This window comes from Chanodichthys erythropterus, chromosome 3 (assembly GCF_024489055.1).
Source record: "Chanodichthys erythropterus isolate Z2021 chromosome 3, ASM2448905v1, whole genome shotgun sequence".
In the NCBI taxonomy this organism is placed as follows: domain Eukaryota; kingdom Metazoa; phylum Chordata; class Actinopteri; order Cypriniformes; family Xenocyprididae; genus Chanodichthys; species Chanodichthys erythropterus.
Genome location: NC_090223.1, coordinates 16,055,744 through 16,075,839, shown reverse-complemented (window position 1 = coordinate 16,075,839; position 20,096 = coordinate 16,055,744). Strand labels below are relative to the sequence as shown.

The 20,096-nt window shown below is 37.2% G+C and overlaps 1 protein-coding gene across 5 annotated transcripts; it reads left to right on the top strand.

Moving 5' to 3' along the window:
• The first annotated feature begins 135 nt into the window (after positions 1-135).
• Positions 136-19,421, top strand: engl (endoglin, like). 5 transcript variants are annotated; one of them, XR_010894570.1, is made up of 17 exons: positions 136-439; positions 1,344-1,457; positions 3,006-3,166; positions 3,237-3,374; positions 4,670-4,844; positions 4,922-5,090; positions 5,691-5,835; positions 5,920-6,115; positions 7,288-7,418; positions 9,912-10,061; positions 10,465-10,542; positions 13,006-13,230; positions 14,798-15,364; positions 15,671-15,740; positions 15,831-17,511; positions 17,759-18,233; positions 18,448-18,544. XR_010894570.1 is itself a non-coding variant. In XM_067381170.1 (17 exons), exons 2-17 carry the CDS (start codon positions 1,394-1,396, stop codon positions 18,736-18,738), a joined length of 2,523 nt encoding a protein of 840 aa, XP_067237271.1. In that variant the 5' UTR covers positions 136-439; positions 1,385-1,393; the 3' UTR covers positions 18,739-19,421. The 5 variants fall into 5 exon arrangements, 3 of the variants coding, with proteins under 3 accessions (XP_067237271.1, XP_067237270.1, XP_067237272.1); XM_067381170.1 differs by lacking the exon at positions 17,759-18,233 and adding an exon at positions 18,623-19,421 and having other exon boundaries at positions 1,385-1,457; positions 15,831-15,872; positions 18,448-18,543; XM_067381169.1 differs by lacking the exon at positions 17,759-18,233 and adding an exon at positions 18,623-19,421 and having other exon boundaries at positions 15,831-15,872; positions 18,448-18,543.
• Positions 19,422-20,096: the final 675 nt, after the last annotated feature.

Genomic DNA, 20,096 nt, shown 5'->3' with positions numbered 1-20,096 from the left:
AAACGTTATTGTCTCTCGGCTTTTCTCTCACTTTTGGTTTGTAAGTTGTCCTCTTCAAAAGTTGTGTGGTTTTATTTAAAATCTCGCCAAATGAAATCGCTCTGTGTCTTTGTCTACCTGTTCTTCGTTCTTCATCTTCTTAATCTTTCGCTCCCTCAGACAGTTCAGTGCGCGGGAACTCTCTCCTCCCGCCTCCAGCACGCGCGTCTCCCCACCGCTCGGCCCCGCCCCCCTCCGCGCTACATCAGCTGACCCGAACTTTTCTCACCCGATCAGAAGACAACGGATCAACCTATACGAACTCTTCTGTGGGTCTAGACTGTCCATTCAAGGGTCCCTCCAGGAGCTGATACCGCTGTCCTGTCCTCTGCTGGGGGTTTCGGGTGAGCGAGCAAACGGACGCGTCGGGGATGTCATTTAGGTCCAAGACTTGCTGCAGGTGGGTTTAGGAGAAACCAGTAATACACTTATTAGCGAAAATATATAAAGCTACGAATCAGAAAGAAGTTAAATTAAGGTTTAATTAAAATGTCTTTTGCTGGCTTATTCAGATTATTTTATAGTGTTGTGTGCAGAATTGTTTTGTTTCTTAATAAATTATTTATATTAATAAATAATTATATATATGCATCTTAGAGTTGCTCTTGGGGGGGGGGGTGAACTAACCCTTTAAGTCATTAAAAAAATAGCTTTAATAATTAAGCTTTAATAATTTCTTGTTTTTGTATCTGTCTCGGTCTTGCTAAACTGAAAATGCTTTAAGCTACTTTATGACTTTATAAAAGTTTTTTTTAAAAAAATCTTAACATTGCACTCTAAAATTGCTGGGTTAAAAACAACCCAAGTTGGATTGAAACACCCAGAAGCAAATGTTGTTTTGACAAACCTGCTGCATAGTTTTATTTAACTCAACTATTGTTCAAAAATTACTGTACTGTACAAAGTATGTTGGAAATTAACATTTATTAATAGGCTATGTTTAATAAATGAACATTTATTAATACATTTAATGAATAATAATTAGACAATAAGCAATTAAATTGCTCATTAATAAATGTTCACCTTTTAAATATTATTATTGTTACCTCTAGTAATTATGTGTCTGATTTTTTTTAATTTTGGGTTCATTTTTAACCAGCCATATAATAATTTTTAAACAATAGTTGGGTTAAATAAAACTTGCCCAGCAAACATTTGGTCAAATATATGCTGGGTTAACAACAAAACGACCCAATTGCAGGGTTTGTCCATTTTCAACCCAACTTAGTTTGTTTTTAACCCAGCATTTTTTAGAGTTTGCTTCCCTGTCTTTATCTCTCTTCATATCCCTCCATTTATCTTAGTATGTCGGTGTAAAACTCTTCTGTGTCTAAAATCTGTCAAGTGCTGAAGGATGATGATGCCCTGGATGGTCGGTGTTCTACTCTGCCTCCTTCTGGCTGTGGTCGGAACTGCAGGTAAAATCCACTTGAAAATGTCCACTGGGTAACACAGAGTACAAAAGATTATAAAGCTGTGATTATTTCAGTTGTTTCTGTAATGCAGGTGAAAGAGAGAGCAGCCAGACACATTTCTCAAGGGTGCATGTGAAAGCTTGAGTAGATGTGTGGTGATTGTGTGTGTGAGTGTGTGAATGCATTAACAGTGTCCTGCGCTGTGTATGACTGGACTGTGAGTTTCATTTGCGTCTCTGAGTTGGACGTAAGCTGTTACGTTAAATAAGTGTGAGTGAGTATTAGCACGTGTGTGTTTTGGAGTACAGTGGTGGTACCATGGTACAGTATCAGAGGTAATACCTATGTATAATTATCATTTTAATAATTCCGTATAATTGTACTCTAAGTGTACATTTACACAACAACAATGTATTAAAAACAGAAAAGTTTTTCCTTTTCATTTTTTACGTACAGACAACAATGCTGTCAAAATGATCCCTGTTTACACATATTCACGAAAACAATTAAAAATGCTGTATTCTGCTGCCAGGCCAGTAGATGGCAATGTAATAATGATCATTTTAATAATTACATATAGTAATAGTACTTTAATTGTACGTTTACACAACAACACTGTGCTAAAAACAGAAAAGATTTTCCGTTGCATTTTTTACGTACAGACGACAATGCTGTCAAAATGATCCCCTTTCACACATATTTGCGAAAACAATTAAAAACACTGTATTCTGCTGCCAGGCCAGTAGATGGTGATGTAACTTTGTAAAGAAATACCACACGCCTATAGACTGAACACATAATACGCATGTGCATGATGTCACTGTTTTCAAAAATTCACATTTTTGCAGTTTACACGGAGATGACAACGGTGTCTTTTTCAAAAACTTTGAAACCCGTTATTTTTTTTAAAGTTTACATTTTCAGGCCCCCCAAAATGCATTTGTCACTTAAATGATCAGCCAAAATGCATAAAACGTTTTCTGTTTTTAGTTGAAAACGGTGTCGTGTTAACGGACCCTAAGATATTCTAAAAGTACCATGGTGATACCCTAGTACAGTAAAACAAGGTTTTTCTGTGGTACTAAAAACATACGCAGCGTTGTTATAGTTAAATAATTATTCAATTGGCTAAAAATTAAACCTAAATAGTAAAAAAATAGCACATAGCAAAATTACTAAAAAGATTACTTAAATTAAAATGAAAACAGAATTCTAAAAATAAAAGCTAATTCAAAATATAAATAAAAACTATAATAGTATATAAAATAACACTGCTGATTACCAACGATACCAAATTCTCTGGTTTCAATTAAAGAAAATACAGCACCGGAATATTTATCTGAAACTTTTTGTTTTTTAATTGATTCAATGACAGTGTTCCTTCAGTACGGAGCCCCGGACATGACATGCAGGAAAAAAATAGTAGGCTAAATCATGCTCACAATTTAGTAAATCGAGGGAACGAATTAGTAAATCGTGCGCACAATTTATTTATTTTTTTCTTGCATGTCATGTGCAGGGCTCCGTACTTCAGTAATCTGTGTGTGTCAGTGTCCAGCAGGGAGCTGCAATGCTCCATGTGGCCTGTGGGGGTGCTGCATCCCGTTCAGGCTCAACTGGAGCGCTTCGAAGCGGGAACAGGCTGTGCGGCCAGAGAGGGCGGAGCTAAAGAGACCCATGTGATTTCTATAGGAAAAGCCTCCAATAAACAGGTATAAGACGTCTGTCCGCTCATTGGTCGTGTTGATGTGCACACGCCCCACTCAGGTGTCCTGTCCACAGGTGACGGTGGTGTTGAGACCTTTGACCATCTCTCAGCCTGTCAACCGGCCAGTGATTCTGGTGCTGAGCTCCCAGCATGCCATGCGGTGGGTGTTGGAAAATGAGGGACTGCCGCACAACATCAACGTAATGGTGCAGGTATGTGTGATTCACATGACTATTATAGTTTTTTTAAATTAATTTTTAATACTAATACTATTTATTATTAATGCTATTTGTATTCATTCTTTTACTGTTTATTAATTTTTTAATGTAAAACGATTTACAAGAAAATGCTATTGCAGTCTTTCTACTTTCTACAGTCATTTAAAATGCTGTTTTGCTTTTCATGTGGACAGAAATATAGGCCATTTGACACTAGGTTTTTGTCACTTCCTGCCTGATTAGGAAGTGTGATGCAGTTCCACTGCCAGTGGCAGAGGGCGCCACTTGACTGTTTAGCGAACTTGATAGATTTATGAAAAAAATTAATTCCGTTGTTCAGTGTTATTGCATTATAATACATTACAAGTAACACAAGATCACATTTTTCAAGTAGCGAATAAAGTAATGCATTAATTTTAAATGAACAACAAAATATCTGAGTTACTTTTTCAAATAAGTAATTAAAGTTGCTTTGTTTTCCCATATATTGACTGATGCCTCCCTTGTCCCCATCTATATTCATGTTTTTACTTATTTGTTTTATTGCCGAAGTAAGAATGTTGAACTTTCTTCTTCTGCATTCTATTCTTCTGCAATCCAGAATGGCAGCACAGCTGAAAGGTTTGTTTGAGCTGCGCCCTCTACTGTACAGGTGTAAATATGCATTTCCTTCAGCCTGAGGCTTATTCATCTCACTTTTGGTGTAAAAGGGCCTTTATATTTGCCAAAAATATAACTTTTTTATTAAAAAACAAGCAAGCCTAGCCCAGGTAAGAAAAAGTAATGCAAACGCATTAAGGCAGGAACACACCAAGCCAACAGTCGACCGTCGGGCAGTTTTTGTTCGTCGGCCGACTAAGTTTTCTCAGTGTGTTCCACACCATCGGCTGAAGTTGGTCCTTTTTTCCAGCCAATTCGACATGTTGAATCACCGTCGGAGCTCGTCGGTCCGTTGGGCCATCTGATCATTCTGTTCAGTTACTGCCACCTGCTGGTTCGTACAGGCATTTCATCTTGCGCAGGTGCAGAACGGACGTGCTACTTGGCTGTCGAGTGTTGGTTTGGTGAGTCAGGGCAACTTTGGACCCAAACGCTGCCGACGTGAACCAACCCCGAAGTCTGCTTCCGTTGCCACTAGTTCGTCGGCGTCAGCGTCGGCTTGGTGTGTTCCTGCCCTTACTTTCCATGAAAAGTAACTAATTAGTTTCTTTTTTAGGGAGTAAAAATATTGTAACGCGTTACTTTAAAAGTAACTTTTCCCAACACTGGATGTTCACCTGCTCTCCCAGGTGTCCCTTAACTCCACGGCCGAGTCTTCAAGTATGTCCATCCGCGTGACGCAGGTTCCGTCTCTGCCGCGGCGGCCTCGAGTCCTGCTGCGCTGGATTCTTCAGCGACACGCCACCATCTCATCGCTCACACACACTGTACGCGCAAACCGTGTTTACCTTCGTCTGGGAGAGGGTGAGAACAAACACGGACATGCAGGATGATACTTTGCGATAATATTCATCCTAATGCTGTTCCCAAACCGTCTGCAGATCCCAGCATGCCGAGCGAGTGCCGCTTGCGATCTCTCTTTCTGTCGCAGAACTATTTGGCCTCAGAGATGCAGGAGCAGGACGTTCATGGCTGCACGCCATCAGACGGGCCACAGGAGATGGAGGTCCACATCATCCGGCTGTGGTCATCAGGCTCCAGCCTGTGCGGGTGAGTTCAGCTCTCAAGCCTGTGTGGAAAAACTCTCAGAATGAGATGAGAAGCAGAAGCTAAAAAAATTTACAAAATAACAATAAAAAGTAAGAAATACAACTGGAAAGTAATTGATAAATTAACTAAAATTAAATAAAGGTGTATGCTTAAAGAAAATTAACAGGCATACATAAAAAGGACTATAATAAATAAAAATAAATGTTTAAATAAGATAATATATAAAAATTAACAATAATATAACATATTTGGACACGATGGAAATTCAAAGTACTTTGCATAAAAAATTGACAAAATTATGTGATTAACATGATTGATTAACATAAAATATATAAACGTAAAAATATTGTAAACAAATTTGTACTCATAAAAGGGTGCATAAGAAGTAAATGAATAACAATTAAAATGTAATAAAAACAAATTGAAGAAATTGATAAATGTATTTAAATTAAATATGGGTATACTCTGAAAGGAAAATAAGAAGCATACATAAAAATGACAATAATAACTTAATTTTCTATCATAATCGACAACCCGTCACAGATGCTGTGAAAAATAAATTGATGAAAAGGTCTGAAAATAACATCATCTCTGTCTCAGCTCTTTGCAGGTGGAGGTGTCTGTCTCTCTGCTGCCCCCAGTGGCTTGTTCAGGTTACCACAGGATTGTTCTGATCCTCAGCAGTGCCGTTTCAGTCAACTGGGCTTTGGTTGCTCCAGAGGTCAGGGGTCACGTCAGGGTCTATGTAAGGCAGGACTTCATCAATGTGTATTATTTTTACCTGTGCACTTTTCCAAACACTTTCTTCAGTTGTGTCTCTCTCTTTCAGTCGTCCAACAGCGTTAGTCTACCATACCAAATGCAAGCCCCCGACCTCAGCATGACCAGCACCGTGAACTCTGACCTCCACAGCACCCCTGATCTTCTAGAATGGGCCAATCAGAATGGCTTTCCCAAAGTGACCTCATACTCCGAGGCTGATCTGGCCAATCGCTTTGTGATCAAGTTAAGAGGAGGTGGAAAAGGTGGGTGAAATTTAAAAAAAAAGTATAATTCACATTGTGTGAGATATTGTATCCCACAATGCAATGCATGAAGGTGATTTTGTGCTATTTGGCTTTTCATAATGTGTTGTTTCAGACTAGTGGAAAGAAAACACTTACACTTGCCAAAATATATTTTTTTAAATATTTATTTTATTAGATTTTTCAATTTTAATACATATCTTTAAAGCCTACGAGTTTTTTCCTCCACTTCAGCATCACTTACACACACCAAAACTTACAGTTTTATTCATATCTATATTCTGAAGGTTTTTACTGAGGGGTTTGTTCATATATCATTCTCAATGATTTATAGCACATTTTATTCCTAAAAACATGGTGAAAATGTGTTTTTGTCTGTCTGCTGACGTGTATTTTCTGATTAATGGAGTTATAAAAAGAGATATCAAAAATCCCTTCTGTAAAAACCTTTAACTCTTATGTGTGCAAATTGGTGCATAGGTAATTAGACAATGCCTTATTTGCATATTCAAACATAACATTTCAGAAAACTTGTAATACAAAAAATGTTTGCCATTCTTAATAGGATCAATCAACTGCAGATATATTGTGATGTCTAATAGCTATTTAAATAACCCTTTTCACCTGTGAATTCTTTCATTTAAAGGTGCCATAGAATTGAAAATTGAATTTACCACGGCATAGTTAAATGATAAGTGTTATGTACATTGTAATCACATACAGAGAGCCTCAAACACCATTGTTTCCTCCTTCTTATGTAACTCTCGTTCATGCAAAAACAGGCGAATCCCAACATAACAATTAATAACACGTTATTATTTACATACCCAAAATTTACATATACCAGCCCATGTTCTAGGCAGTATTAATGTCGTGGAGCTGCACAGCCGAATCATCAGACGTTCTACAGGTAGGCTATTGTGAAGCCATCAAGCAAGGACAATAGCGAAAATGGCAGATGGATCCATAATAACTGTTCATGTTAACTGGGCGCGATTTGCATAACATAATGAACTCATGTGGCACGAATGGTACATACTACTGTTTTAATTGTTTATCATCACATATTGTCAATGCTTTCACATACTATTTTTTAAAAAGTATTCAGCTGCCTATGTAGACAGTGAAGTCGCTCAATGAGGTTTGTGACAAAGCATTTTTGTGATGCTCAGGCCCTGAGGTCAGGCCTTCAGACGAGCGGCCGCAGGACAACGTCATCATGACAGACAGAAGCAGAGAGGCGCTCAGCTGGCAGTGTGAGGGCGGAGCTCTTTCTGTTACTGTGGATACACAGATGCTGCAGGTAACCAACACACTGCATGTTCCAAAATCGGTGAAAATATTCCTTCTTTCTTTCTCTGTTGAAAAAGTACAAAACATGTTAACAAATCTGTTTAAGATTTAAGAGTTTTTTTTTTTACTTTTATACATCAAGTATGCATCAAATTGATAAAAGTGACAGAAAACTATGGAAACTTGTTTCCGCCATGAAATACAAAAATTTTTATCCCACAATTCTGACATATTATTCTCACAGTCTTTTATTCTCTGAATTCTTTTGTTCTTGTTGTTGATTAGGGTTTTTTTTTTTTTTATTAAAAAATAATTTTATTTTAATCATGAGAAGTTACTTTGTGATTGCATAGTGCATATCTTGCAATTCTAAGTTTATATCTCAAAATTCTGAGTTTATATCTGGAATCTCTGAAAAAAATGTCAATTACTTATTTAATTCTTTTTATTCCATATTGGAAACAAGCTTCCATAGTAAAGCCATCTAAAATATGTAAGTAAGTAAGTAAAGTTTATTTATATAGCACTGATCACAGACAAGGAGGGTCACAAAGTGCTTTACAATAAAAATAACAAATAACATAAATAAAAATAAATATACTCTACAGTATTATCAGTACAAACAGGCAAATTGAGTAGTTTATTAAAAGTTTGTCCAAAAAGATGCGTCTTTAGATGTTTTTTAAAATACTCCACTGAACCAATAGTTCTCAACTTTAAAGGAAGAGAGTTCCAGAGTCTTGGAGCCATTGCACAGAAAGCACAATCACCTTTTGTCTTAAGACATATTCTGGGGATAGTTAAAAGGTCTTGGCCTGAAGATCTCAGAGACCAACCAGGGGTGTGTGCATGTAAAAGATCCTGTATATACTGTATATATTGACCATGCAAGGCCCTGTAAGTAATAACTAAAATTTTGAAATGCACTCTAAAATGAATAGGAAGGCAGTGAAGAGCTTTAAGCACAGGAGTAATGTATGACCTCCTGCTAGACCTAGTTAAAAGCTTGGCAGCTGCATTCTGTAAGAATGAAAAGAAATAAATAAAAGCATGAGCAAGCATCTCCATTTCCTTTTTCGAAAACCATAGATCTAATTTTAGCAATGTTCCGGAGATGGAAAAAACAGAAACGAACTACTGACTTTACATGACTGTTAAAAAATGACACCAAAATTTCTTATGTCACCACAATCAGAGGATGATAGACCATCAGTGGCCTGCTTAATCTTAGGGGTAATGTTGTCCGGGGCAATAATCAACTCCTCAGTTTTATCTGTATTAAGTTGCAGAAAATTGTCTGCCATCCAATTGATAATGGAGACTAAACAATCCTGCAAAAGAGACAGTTTGTCTAGTCTATCAGGACTCAAAGACATGTATAATTGAATGTCATCAGCATAAAAATGATAAGATATTATTTTGAAACTGCGAATTATCTTGACAAGAGGAAGCATATACAGGTTAAAAAGCATGGGGCCGAGCACAGAACCTTTTGGCACACCGTAGGACAATGAAACTGATTTTGACATGAAAGAACCTATAGATACATAAAAACTCCTGTCAGAAAGATAAGAAGAAAACCAGTCCAGAGATGTGCCCATCAGAGAGTTCAGTCAACCAATCAGAGTGCAGTGGTCAACAGTGTCAAACGCTGCGCTAAGATCCAGCAAGACCAGCACAGAACATTCACCAGAATCAGCAGACATCAAAATATCTGTTATCATTTGAAACCCTCTTCAGTTGAAGACAGGAAGATAAGTTTCGAAAATAGGCCTATAATTGTTAAATGATGTAGCATCAAGATTGCTCTTTTTCAAGAGAAGCTGAACAACAGCATGTTTAAAGCAACTAACCTGGCCTAGTCTTAGAGATAGGTTTATAATTGAAACCAAACACGGGCCAATAGATGTAATGGATTTCATTAACAGAGAGGTAGGTAAAATATCCACAGGGCTCTGGGACGGCTTCATCTTACCAACTAAACTAATAATGTCATTCAAGGAAATGGGATAAAATGAGTCCAAAATACAATGCCTGCCCTAACAGCCATAACCTTGTGTAATAGATTTAATAGAAATGGATAGATTTCTATTTCAAATAAATGCTGTTCTTTTGAACTTTCTGTTAATCAAAGAATCCTGAACAAGTTTTCTACAAAAATATGAACTGTTTTCAACATTGATAATAATCAGAAATGTTTCTTGAGCATCAAATCAGCATATTAGAATGATTTCTGAAGGATCATGTGACACTGAAGACTGGAGTAATGATGCTGAAAATTCAGCTTTGATCACAGGAATAAATTACATTTTTCCATATATTCACATAGAAAATGGTTATTTTAAATTGTAAAAAAATTTCACTGTTTTTACTGTATTTTTGATCAAATAAATGCAGCGTTGGTGAGCATGAGCTACTTCTTTCAAAAACATTAGAATCTTTTATTGAGATAAAACTTTTGAACTGGTGTGTATTTGACCAATTGAATTGTTTGAACACACAGATTTCGCCAGTGACGACAGTGACCCTGCGAGATCGCGACTGCAAGGCCGAATTTAACGGAAGCCATTTCCTGTTGGTTTTCCCAGTCATTTCCTGCGGGACGGAAGGAGAAATGGATGGAGTGAATGGAAGAGTTCATTACACAAACACGGTAAGTGAGAGACAGAGACATTATTAAACTTAATTATAATAAATATGATTATACAAATTTTAAAATTACAGGAAAAACTAATTCAGTTCAATCCAGCATCAGTTCATAGTGACTACAGTTTTGTCAAGATCCATAAAATGATCATAAAATAGCACTTCAGTGTGTTTATTTCTGTAACTAAAACTGACCTGGGTCACGCCGGCTCGCTGTTGCTCTGTTAGTTTGTGTGGTTGTATATGAAGGCATAAACGTGTCAGCTGTAACCACAAACCAAAAACAGATGACCCGGGTCACACTGTACCAAATCCAACAGAACAAACCATTATCAGGTTTGGAAATGGAAGCACTTTAAAAGAAAAAGGGTGCATTTCTTACTTGTATATACTTGAATTGTGTTTTGAAGGTGTTCCTGTGGAAGCAGGGTTTGAGCAATGAGACGGACTGGGAGGGTTTGGATGTCATGAGTCCACTGGCTGTCCATGTGAGTGTTTCAAACCCTTGTGCACTGCCTCGCTGTCTAACCGTGATGGAAACTTGAAGCTCATATTTACTAATTTGTAACATCTGATGGAAAGAGTGTTTTGGGTTACTTTTATCAAATGTTTGGGATTGATAAGGTTTTTTAATGTTTTTGAATGAAGTCTCTACTGTTCAGCAAAGCATTTATTTGATCAAAATACAGTAAAAACAGTAATATTGTGAAATAGTTTTACAATTCATTTTAATTAGATGATTTCATGCTCAAGAAACATTTCATTATTAGTGATACACTGAAATGAAAATTCTGGGCTGAAACAGAACATTTTTTAAATTGTATTAACGGTGACACTTTACGATAAGGTTCATTAGTTAAACATTAGTTAATGTATTAACTAACATGAACTAACCATGAGTAATACATTTGTTACTGTATTTACTAATATCCATTAACGTTAATTAATGAAAATACAGTTGTTAATTTTTTGTTCATGTTATTTCACAGTGTTATGTTAACAAGATTTTAATAATGTATTAGTAAATGTTGAAATAAACATTAACAAAGATGAATAAATGCTATAGAAGTGCAGTTCATTATAAGTTCATATTAACTAGTGTAGTTAACTAATGTAAACTTATGAACCTTATTGTAAAGTGTTACTGTATTAACATTAGACTTTATTTATTTCATGAATTTTAGTGACGCACTACAATTAATTTTTAATTCCATTATTTTTTTTAAATATAAACATTTAAATGATTTCATGGCAGATTTATTCAAACATACATTAAATAATGAAGACATCACTAACAGGTTGAGTAAAAATATAATGCATTTGTCATACACAGCAGTGTGTTGCTTAAAAATTGATCACAGTTTCCACAAAAATACAATTTTTCAAGATTTTCTGATGAATAGAAAGTTCAAAAGAACATAATTTATTTTAAATCTATTTATTAGTAATGTTTCTCTTTTTCTTTATGTTTTGGTCTTGTCTTGCAGTACAAATATCTAAACATTCTTACATAAAGATACATGAACTTGAGAAGCAAAATGACTTAAGATATTAAAGGGCTAGTTCACCCAAAAATGAAATATCATATCAGATGTTAATACATTAATTACTCACCCTCATGTCGTTCCACACCCGTAAGACCTTCATTCATTTTCAGAAAAAAAAGAGATATTTTTGATGAAATCTGAGAGGTTTCTGTCCCTCCACAGAGACCTAATGCACAACATTTAAGGTCCAGAAAGGTAGTAAAGACATTATTAAAGTAACCCATGTAACTTCAGTGGTTTAACCTCAATTTTATAACGCTACATGATTACTTTGTTTGCAAGCAACCATTGAAACCATGTTAAATCAATGTTAATGTGTCAATCACTTTTGCACCCGCAATTAATGTTTAAAACTCAATGGTAATGGCATTGAATCAATCTCTGAAGATCTCATTGGAGGGAGATTAAAGGGTTAGTTCACCAAAAAATGAAAATAATGTCATTTATTACTTACACTCATGTCGTTCAACACCTGTAAGACCTTTGTTCATCTTCGGAACACAAAGTAAGATATTTTTGTTGAAATCCAAAGACTCAGTGAGGCCTCCATATGGAGCAATGACATTTCCTCTCTCAAGATCCATTAATGTACTAAAACTGTTCGGAGCTCCAAAGTCATGTGATTTCAGCAGTCAGACGGTTTGACATGTGATCCGAATCATGATTCGACACAAAAGATTTATAACGCTCCGAAGCTTCCTGAAGCAGTGTTTTGAAATCAGCCATCACTAAGTAAGTCGTTATTTTTTTTTGTTTTTTGGCGCTCCAAAAATATACTCGTCACTTTATAATATTAATATTGAACCACTGTACTCACATGAACTGATTTAAATATGTTTTAGTACCTTTATGGATCTTGAGAGATGAAGTGTCATTGCTGCATAATTATGGAGGCCCCACAGAGCCATCGGATTTCAACTAAAATATCTTAATTTGTGTTCCGAAGATTAACGAAGGTCTTTCGGGTGTAGAACGACATGAGGGTAAGCAATAAATGACATTATTTTCATTTTTGGGTGAACTAACCCTTTAAACAACTCCATAAACAGCATTACCAGCTTCGCTTATTACTAACCAGATTTAATTTATTTCTGTCCTTCATCTACAGAATTTTTATTAACAGATTAGATATTTATTAGAGATTTATTGAAAATTTTTGGTCACCATTGCTGTGATCGGTGTTTCTTCAGTTGGGCAGTTTGACTCTTGGCTTTTTATCTGAGTTTGTGGTCTTTACAACAGTGTTTACCAAAACACATAATTTACTGCAAAGAAAAGCCAGAAACAAAGATGATCAGGTGAAAAAAAAATCTGCCAATGGGATCAGAAAATTGAGAAAGAAACAAAAACAGAAAGTTTTCCCTTTAAATTAAGTTTATTTTCCTCTGGTGTGCTTCTGCTCAGATCAGCTGTAATTCGTCTCTGTCCACTCACATGAGTCCAACAGATGTGACTCCGACCGTCCAGCCCGAGGAGGCTCTGCGTCTCAGTCCAGCAGCGGCTCCTCCCTGGGTGCCAAGAGCCCACGCGTCTCCCCTGCTGTCCATGGAGCTGTTCGTGACCGAGGCCTATGAGAAGAGACCCGTGGGGCCCTGCGTGATCAGCGCGTATGACCGGCTCTACGTGCAGGTCAGTGCTTTCAGCTTCGGCGCTTCTTGAAGGTCAGAGCAGATGATAGATGGAGCTGGAGTTGATAATGTGATTAAACCAGCTCAAGGACCTCAGACTCCTGTCGCCATGTGGGGCTTGTGAATGAAGGCCACCAGATTACAATAATTAAATATGAGAAATTAAGAATAGTAAAGATAGAAAACTAAAGCTATGTACTGATAGTGTTTGATTTTTATATTTTCTGAGGAAAAAGTGAGAGGTGAGAGTTGTAAGGCTGTTTTCTATTATTTCTAAAATTTTTGCCTGAAAAAAAAAGTTTCTAAAATTGCTACACTGCAAAAAAATGCTGTTCTTACTTAGAGTTTTTGTCTTGTTTCCAGTCCAAATATCTAAACATTCTTAGATAAAGAAGCATTTTCTTGACAAGTAAAAATTATTTTCTTGTTTTCAGGAAAAATAAGTCTAAATTAATCTTATTTCAAACCAAAAATAAGATATATAATCTTGTTTTCAGTTTGGATTAAGATTTTTTTGCTTACCCCATTGGCAGATTATTTTGCTTGTTTTAAGGAAAAACTCACTTAATATTGACTTATTTTTCCTAAAAACAAGAAAATATTTTTTACTTGTCAAAAAAATGCTTCTTGATCTAAGAATTTTTAGATATTTGGACTGGAAATGAGACAAAAATTCTAAGTAAGAACAGCGGTTTTTGCAGTGGGTTTCAGTATGTTATTAGGTGGTTGCTAGGGTGTTGTGGGGGGATAGCTAGACTGTTTCCTTGTGGTTGCTACAGTGTTATGGGAGGTTGCTGGGCTGTTTCTATGTGATTGTTCTGGCTGGTTGCAAGGCTGTATTTCATCATTTCTACAACTTTTTTTTTGAAGAAAAAGTGAGGTTTCTAAGATTGTTAAAGGTGGGTTGCTAAATGTGATTGCTGTTATGTTGTTATGTGGTTTCTAGGCTGTTACCATGTGTTTGCTAGGGTGCTGTGGATGGTTGCTGCTACTCTCTTGCTATGTAGCATTTGGTATATGATTTCTGTGTTTGGGTGGTTGCTAGGCTGCTGTGGGAGGTTGCTAAGCTGTTACAATGTTGTTGCTAGACTGGGGTGTTCTGGGTGGTTTCTAGGTTGTTGCTATGTGGCTGTTGCCGTGTTCTGGGTGGTTTCTAGGCTGTTGCTATGTGGCTGCTGGGGTGTTCTACAAGGTTTCTAGGCTAATGCTTGGTGGTTGCTAGGGTGTTCTTGCTGGTTTCTAGGCTGTTGCTCTGTGGCTTCTGGTTTGTTCTGGCTGGTTTCTAGGCTGTTGCTATGTGGCTGCTAGGGTGTTCTGTGTGGTTTCTAGGCTGTTAATATGTGACTGCTGAGGTGTTCTGGGAGGTTTTTAGGCTGTTGTCATGTGGCTTCTGTTATGTTTCTGTGTGGTTTCTAGGCTGTTGCTATGTGGCTGTTGGGGTGTTCTGGGCAGTTTCTTGGCTGTTGCTATGTGGTTGCTAGAGGCAGTTTCACATTGCTTTCTTCCTGTCTAGTGTAAAAACAGTCCTGCACTGTTTGATGAACATAATTTCTCTGTTTCTCTGTCAGATCTCGGTGGGTTCTGGTGCTGCGGAGGCTGTGGAGCTCCAGTCGTGTCTGGTCTCTCCTTTCTCGGATCCGCAGGCTCATGGCGGCTGGTCCATCATCAAAGACTCCTGCCCGTCAGACCCCTCCTTCACACTTCCCGAAAGAGAAACCCAGGAAACAACAGACAGCCCAGAAATTGACCAAGAAGAGAGCGACGGAGATGAGGAAGATGAGAAGACTGACAGGAAAGACGTCAGTGGACAGTCTTGGCCATTCCCTCGCTGGAGACAGACAGGGAGCCGCAGCGGAGATGAGAGAGCAAGACGGTTTAAACACAAGAGACCTGACAGATTCAGAGCCAAGAAACCTGAGGAACGCAGACGGAGGAGAAGGGATGAAGAACACAAGAGTGCAAACACACTGCGCTTCAGTTTCATCCTGCGGCCAGTCTATAATAACTCCATTCAGTTCCTGCACTGCCGGCTGCGTCTGTGTGCAGCAGACGAGGGGCCCTCAGGGGCCGCCGCTCGGATCTGTGCACAGGGTCCTCAGATACCTGCTCTCACACACACACATGCTTCTCAACAGGTACTGTATGTGTCATTACTTTATATGGGACATGACTGTAATACAAGTGCAATAAGTTCTTGTCTGATTCATGAATAAATCTTTTCTTTTAATGACTCCTGAATCAGTCTCATAACCCATGAGATTTGAATCACCAAATGACTCTCTTAAAACTCACTGAAAATAAATCAATACTGACAATGTTTCATTATACTCATTCAGAAGTTGTATTGTGTTCAATTATACAAATAAAAAAAACATTAATTTGGTATTGTTTAGTACATAATTAGACCAATGAAATTAGACCAATTTCTATTTCTTGTACAGTGTGAGGACAGAAATTTGTCTCGGCCCGTATTGGTCACATATCCTGTTGGGTTTCTGGCTCCCCCTGCTGGTTTGTACACATCAATGCACTTTCATTCACACAAACCTTTTGCATTAATTTAAGTAACACTTGTGTTTGTTCTATTTGTGTGTGTTTCAGGTAAACTTGCTGAGATGTCAAGACAGACTCCCAAACACAACGGTGTGTTACACCTGCTTCATTCTGTGACTGTTACATTTACACTGCAAAGGTGGCACAGAAGCACTTCCAAAATGGCATTTAGGTGTCTTTACACAGGTTGTTTAATGCTGCTCAGAGGTGCCAAAAAACATTTAAATAGCAATTGTAACTGTATACTTTGATACTAGGAACTGAGGTGGGTCAGAGCAGGCATAATTTAGTCTGGCTTTTATGCAGCATTGCATCTTTACACTGAATTTTGTGCAGGCACAGAGCAGCCTTAACTTGCCTTTACTCTCTTCAAATAAAAGTTTTTTATGGCATAATTTCTCTAAAAAGTTCTTTGGAAAACCAAAAATTGTTATTCTTTGGCACTGCTGTGAAAGTTTTTCACCAATTCTGTGTTCTGGATTTTTTGGGCGGGACTAAAACAGTGGCTTGATGTATGGCCCCGCCCCTAACATGATAATAACTACAGCGTATTAGCATCAGTGGCTCACCTGCTCAATCACGAGTTACTGTCATTGCCGTTAGTTACTACAGCCTACATTTTGCAATCTTCAGCCTCCTTGTTAGAGCTCCCGTCTTCCATTCCAGCGGACCCGGGTTTGAGTCCTGCTAAGAGTGAGCGGTTCAAAAAGGAGGGGTTAAATATGCATCAGTATGTTTGACTTATTAGACAAGTAAGTTGAGAGAAATGCCATTTTTCTCGCCAGTGAGTGTGGTTTCGGCGCCGACAGCGGACATACCCCCAGCGTTTGAGAGCAGAGAATACTGCTTATTTTTTCAAGATTTTGATCAATTAATTATTTTTTTAATCATTCAAATTTGGCTGGATGGTTAATAATACATTTTTCTGTGTTGTGACATTTTTGGCTAATAATTCCCTCTTCAAATAAATTTTCATAGGCTATTATCCACTTTATTTCGCAAAGCGTATATTTCCTGTGAATATGCAAGACTTTTTTGCTGTAAACTAACGCCTAGTCCACACATACACAGGTATCTTTATAAACCTTTTCCTCTGTTTAAAAAAAAAAAAAAAATCACGTCCACATGAAAACGCAAATACCAACCTGGTCTCATGACGAAAACGTACCCATGGGCACGTTTTCACGAGTCGCGAAATACGTACCGATGCGTAGTACGTTTCGCTGTAGTTTCGATGCGAAATGTCCACTGAGCGGCACTAAAAGCGTGTTTTTTTTTTTTTGGTTTTTTTTTGGCCGAAGCAGATACTGATACAGGTACGTTTTTATGACGTTGCTTTTTAGACGAATCGCCGCAGTGATCTGATTTGACATTTGCGCCCCGTTGCATTTTAAAATAACGTCCCACCGATACGCCTAAAGCTACCCGATAGCGTTAACAAAAAACAAACGTGACATAAGAGGCATCCGCAATCGTATACCTTTTTTTTTTCAGCTCGTTTAGATCTCTCATCTCTGAGGTCCCTTTTTTTACTGTCCGTCACTCGCCTTTCGCAGGATTCATACCCAGGCAGGGGGGACTCGCCACCTCGTCATAAGTCCAACTCAGCTGAGCTACCGAGCAAGCTGATAACAATCAAAAAAAGCGAAACGAATAGAGCCGGTCAAGCGACGCACAGTCCAAATTACGTTTGTTTACAAATCGTGCACTCTGGTTGTAACATAATATTGTGCGAAGAGACGTGAAAACAAATCTTTATTAATCCATAATCCGACCCCGGCCGTAATCGAAACCATGTAGCCTATGAAAACGAGCAAAAACGCTTATTGACGATTTACCGCCTCTAGCGCTGTTTCTGTTGGAAACTGCAGCGAGACATACACATCAGTACGTAATTTTGTGTCTCGCAAAAACGTGCCCACGGGTAGGCTACGTCTCTTATGAGACCAGGTTGGCAAATACACACTATGAAGTAGGGCTGGGTATTGACACAAATTTCAAAATTCGATTTCGATTCACAAGCTTGCAATTCGATTCAATTTCGATTGAATTCGATTCGATTCAATATCAATTATTTTGTGTGTATATATAAGGGACAGTACATGGCAAATTTTCACGAGGAAAAAATCTCTCAACTAATGCTGTAAACTTAACATGGGGAATCAGTTCGACATCATAATATTGACATTCAAAATTAACCGATTTGTGAATCGATATCGCTTCGTAAAAATGAGAATCGATTAAAATCGAGAAATCGATATGTTTTATCCAGCCTTACTATGAAGTGCTGTGAAGAGCATGCTAACCAGCAGGTGGCAATATAACCCTAATTGTAAAGCCATGTTGACCTATCAGAAGCCTGTTATTACTGATTCTGGTTCCGATGTCACACGCCAAAATCTCCAGTTTCACCGTCTACACAACACTGCAACCGGAGTTTCCCAAAATCGTGTAGGTGAATGGCCAAACTGCAGAGAAAAAGCTGTGGTTTGGATACCTGTGTTCATGTGGACAGGGCCCAAGAATAACAGTAGACATTTGAGTAACAACCCCGTGTATTTAGTCTATACATTAAAAAATGTGATAACAAAGCAGTTTGCAGTATCAAGCAGATGGAAAATGTCTTTACACAGAATGTTTTACGCTGTGGTTTGTCTGTGTTCAGGAGCAGAGGAAGGTCCTGTTCTGGTGGTCGTGTTTGCGGCGTTTGTGCTGGGTTTGTTCCTGATGGGAGGGCTGTGGTGCATCTACACTCAGACTGGTACAACCCTAACACAAAATGATTGTCTAACGTTTTTCTACATGATATCTGATTATTAAAACACGTTTGTTGGTTTCAGGGAGGCGTGATTTGACCCAGAGAGATGGTATCGTAGAGACCGTGGGACAGAACACCGGCTTCGGAAACCGTCTGACACTGACGAAGCAAACCAGCAGTTTCCACGAGGTGAACTAAAGATATGATACGACCGTCAATGTGACCGAATAAACTATCATGTGATTTCTGCTTTTGTTTAAAGCTGAATTTGTGTATCACTGTTCTGAGGTGCTTGTAGCCTAACTATGGGACCTTGTTTCGGCCATGGAATAAAATGATAATTGCGACTCTGTAGATAAATAAACTCTGAATTGTGAGGGTAAGGTAAAAATTTTGAGATATAAACGAGCAATTACCCTTTTTATTTCATGGCAGAAAAGTTTCCATTTGTAGGCCTAATGATTTTTACTTGCTGCTTTTGTTTTGCTGCTAATGTAACAAATTATGTAAAACAAAGATCTTACAGATTTGTGCTCCTTAAATGTTCTTTATTTAATTTTCACTCCTTTAATTGTTTTAATGTAGTTTACTGTAGTCCTTACGTAAATGTCAGTATTAAAGAAATAAACTCAGACAGTAAGGGTTGGGAAGGATCTTATTTGTACTTGGACAGTTCTGGACATCACTTAAAAACAAAATATAAACTGTTGAGATCTTAAGAATACACAAAAGCCTGTTGGAAGTACTGTCACAAAGCTGAACTTTTTCATTTGTTCTTATAAACCTGTTGCATTACTGTATTTGTTATTAAATGTCATATCATGAATATCAGTTTGATTTCTGTGTAACATATTTGAATTTAAAACTATATATATATATATATATATATATATATATATATATATATATATATATATATATATATATATATATATATATATATAGCTATGGAAAAAATTAAGAGACCACTTAACATTGATTTCTGAACTTGGAGTGGTCTCTTAATTTTTTCCATAGCTATATATATATATATATATATATATATAATATACAGTACAGTCCAAAAGTTTGAAAACCACTAAGATTTTTTATGTTTTTAAAAAGTTTCGTCTGCTCACCAAGGCTACATTTATTTAATTAAAAACCGTAATATTGTGAAATATTATTACAATTTAAAATAACTGTTTTCTATTTGAATATATTTCACAAAGTAATTTATTCCTGTGATGCAAAGCTGAATTTTCAGCATCATTACTCCAGTCTTCAGTGTCACATGATCCTTCAGAAATCATTCTAATATGCTGATCTGCTGCTCAAGAAACATTTAATGTGTACAATTGTACAAAAATATTTGTGTACAATATTTTTTTTCAGGATTATTTGATGAATAGAAAGTTCAAAAGAACAGTGTTTATTTGAAATCTAATCTTTTGTAACATTATAAATGTCTTTACTGCCACTTTTGTATGATTTAATGCATCCTTGCTGAATAAAAGTATTCATTTCTTTCATTTATTTAAAAAAAAATGAAAAAAAAAAATTCTTACTGACCCCAA

Excerpts from the sequence above, each read along its gene's own strand:
- engl (XM_067381170.1), top strand. The coding sequence starts at position 1,394 with ATGATGATGCCCTGGATGGTCGGTGTTCTACTCTGCCTCCTTCTGGCT. Across the intron at positions 5,836-5,919 it reads GGGGTCACGTCAGGGTCTAT|TCGTCCAACAGCGTTAGTCT; the intron begins GTAAGGCAGGAC and ends TCTCTCTTTCAG. Across the intron at positions 15,365-15,670 it reads ACACACATGCTTCTCAACAG|TGTGAGGACAGAAATTTGTC; the intron begins GTACTGTATGTG and ends TTTCTTGTACAG.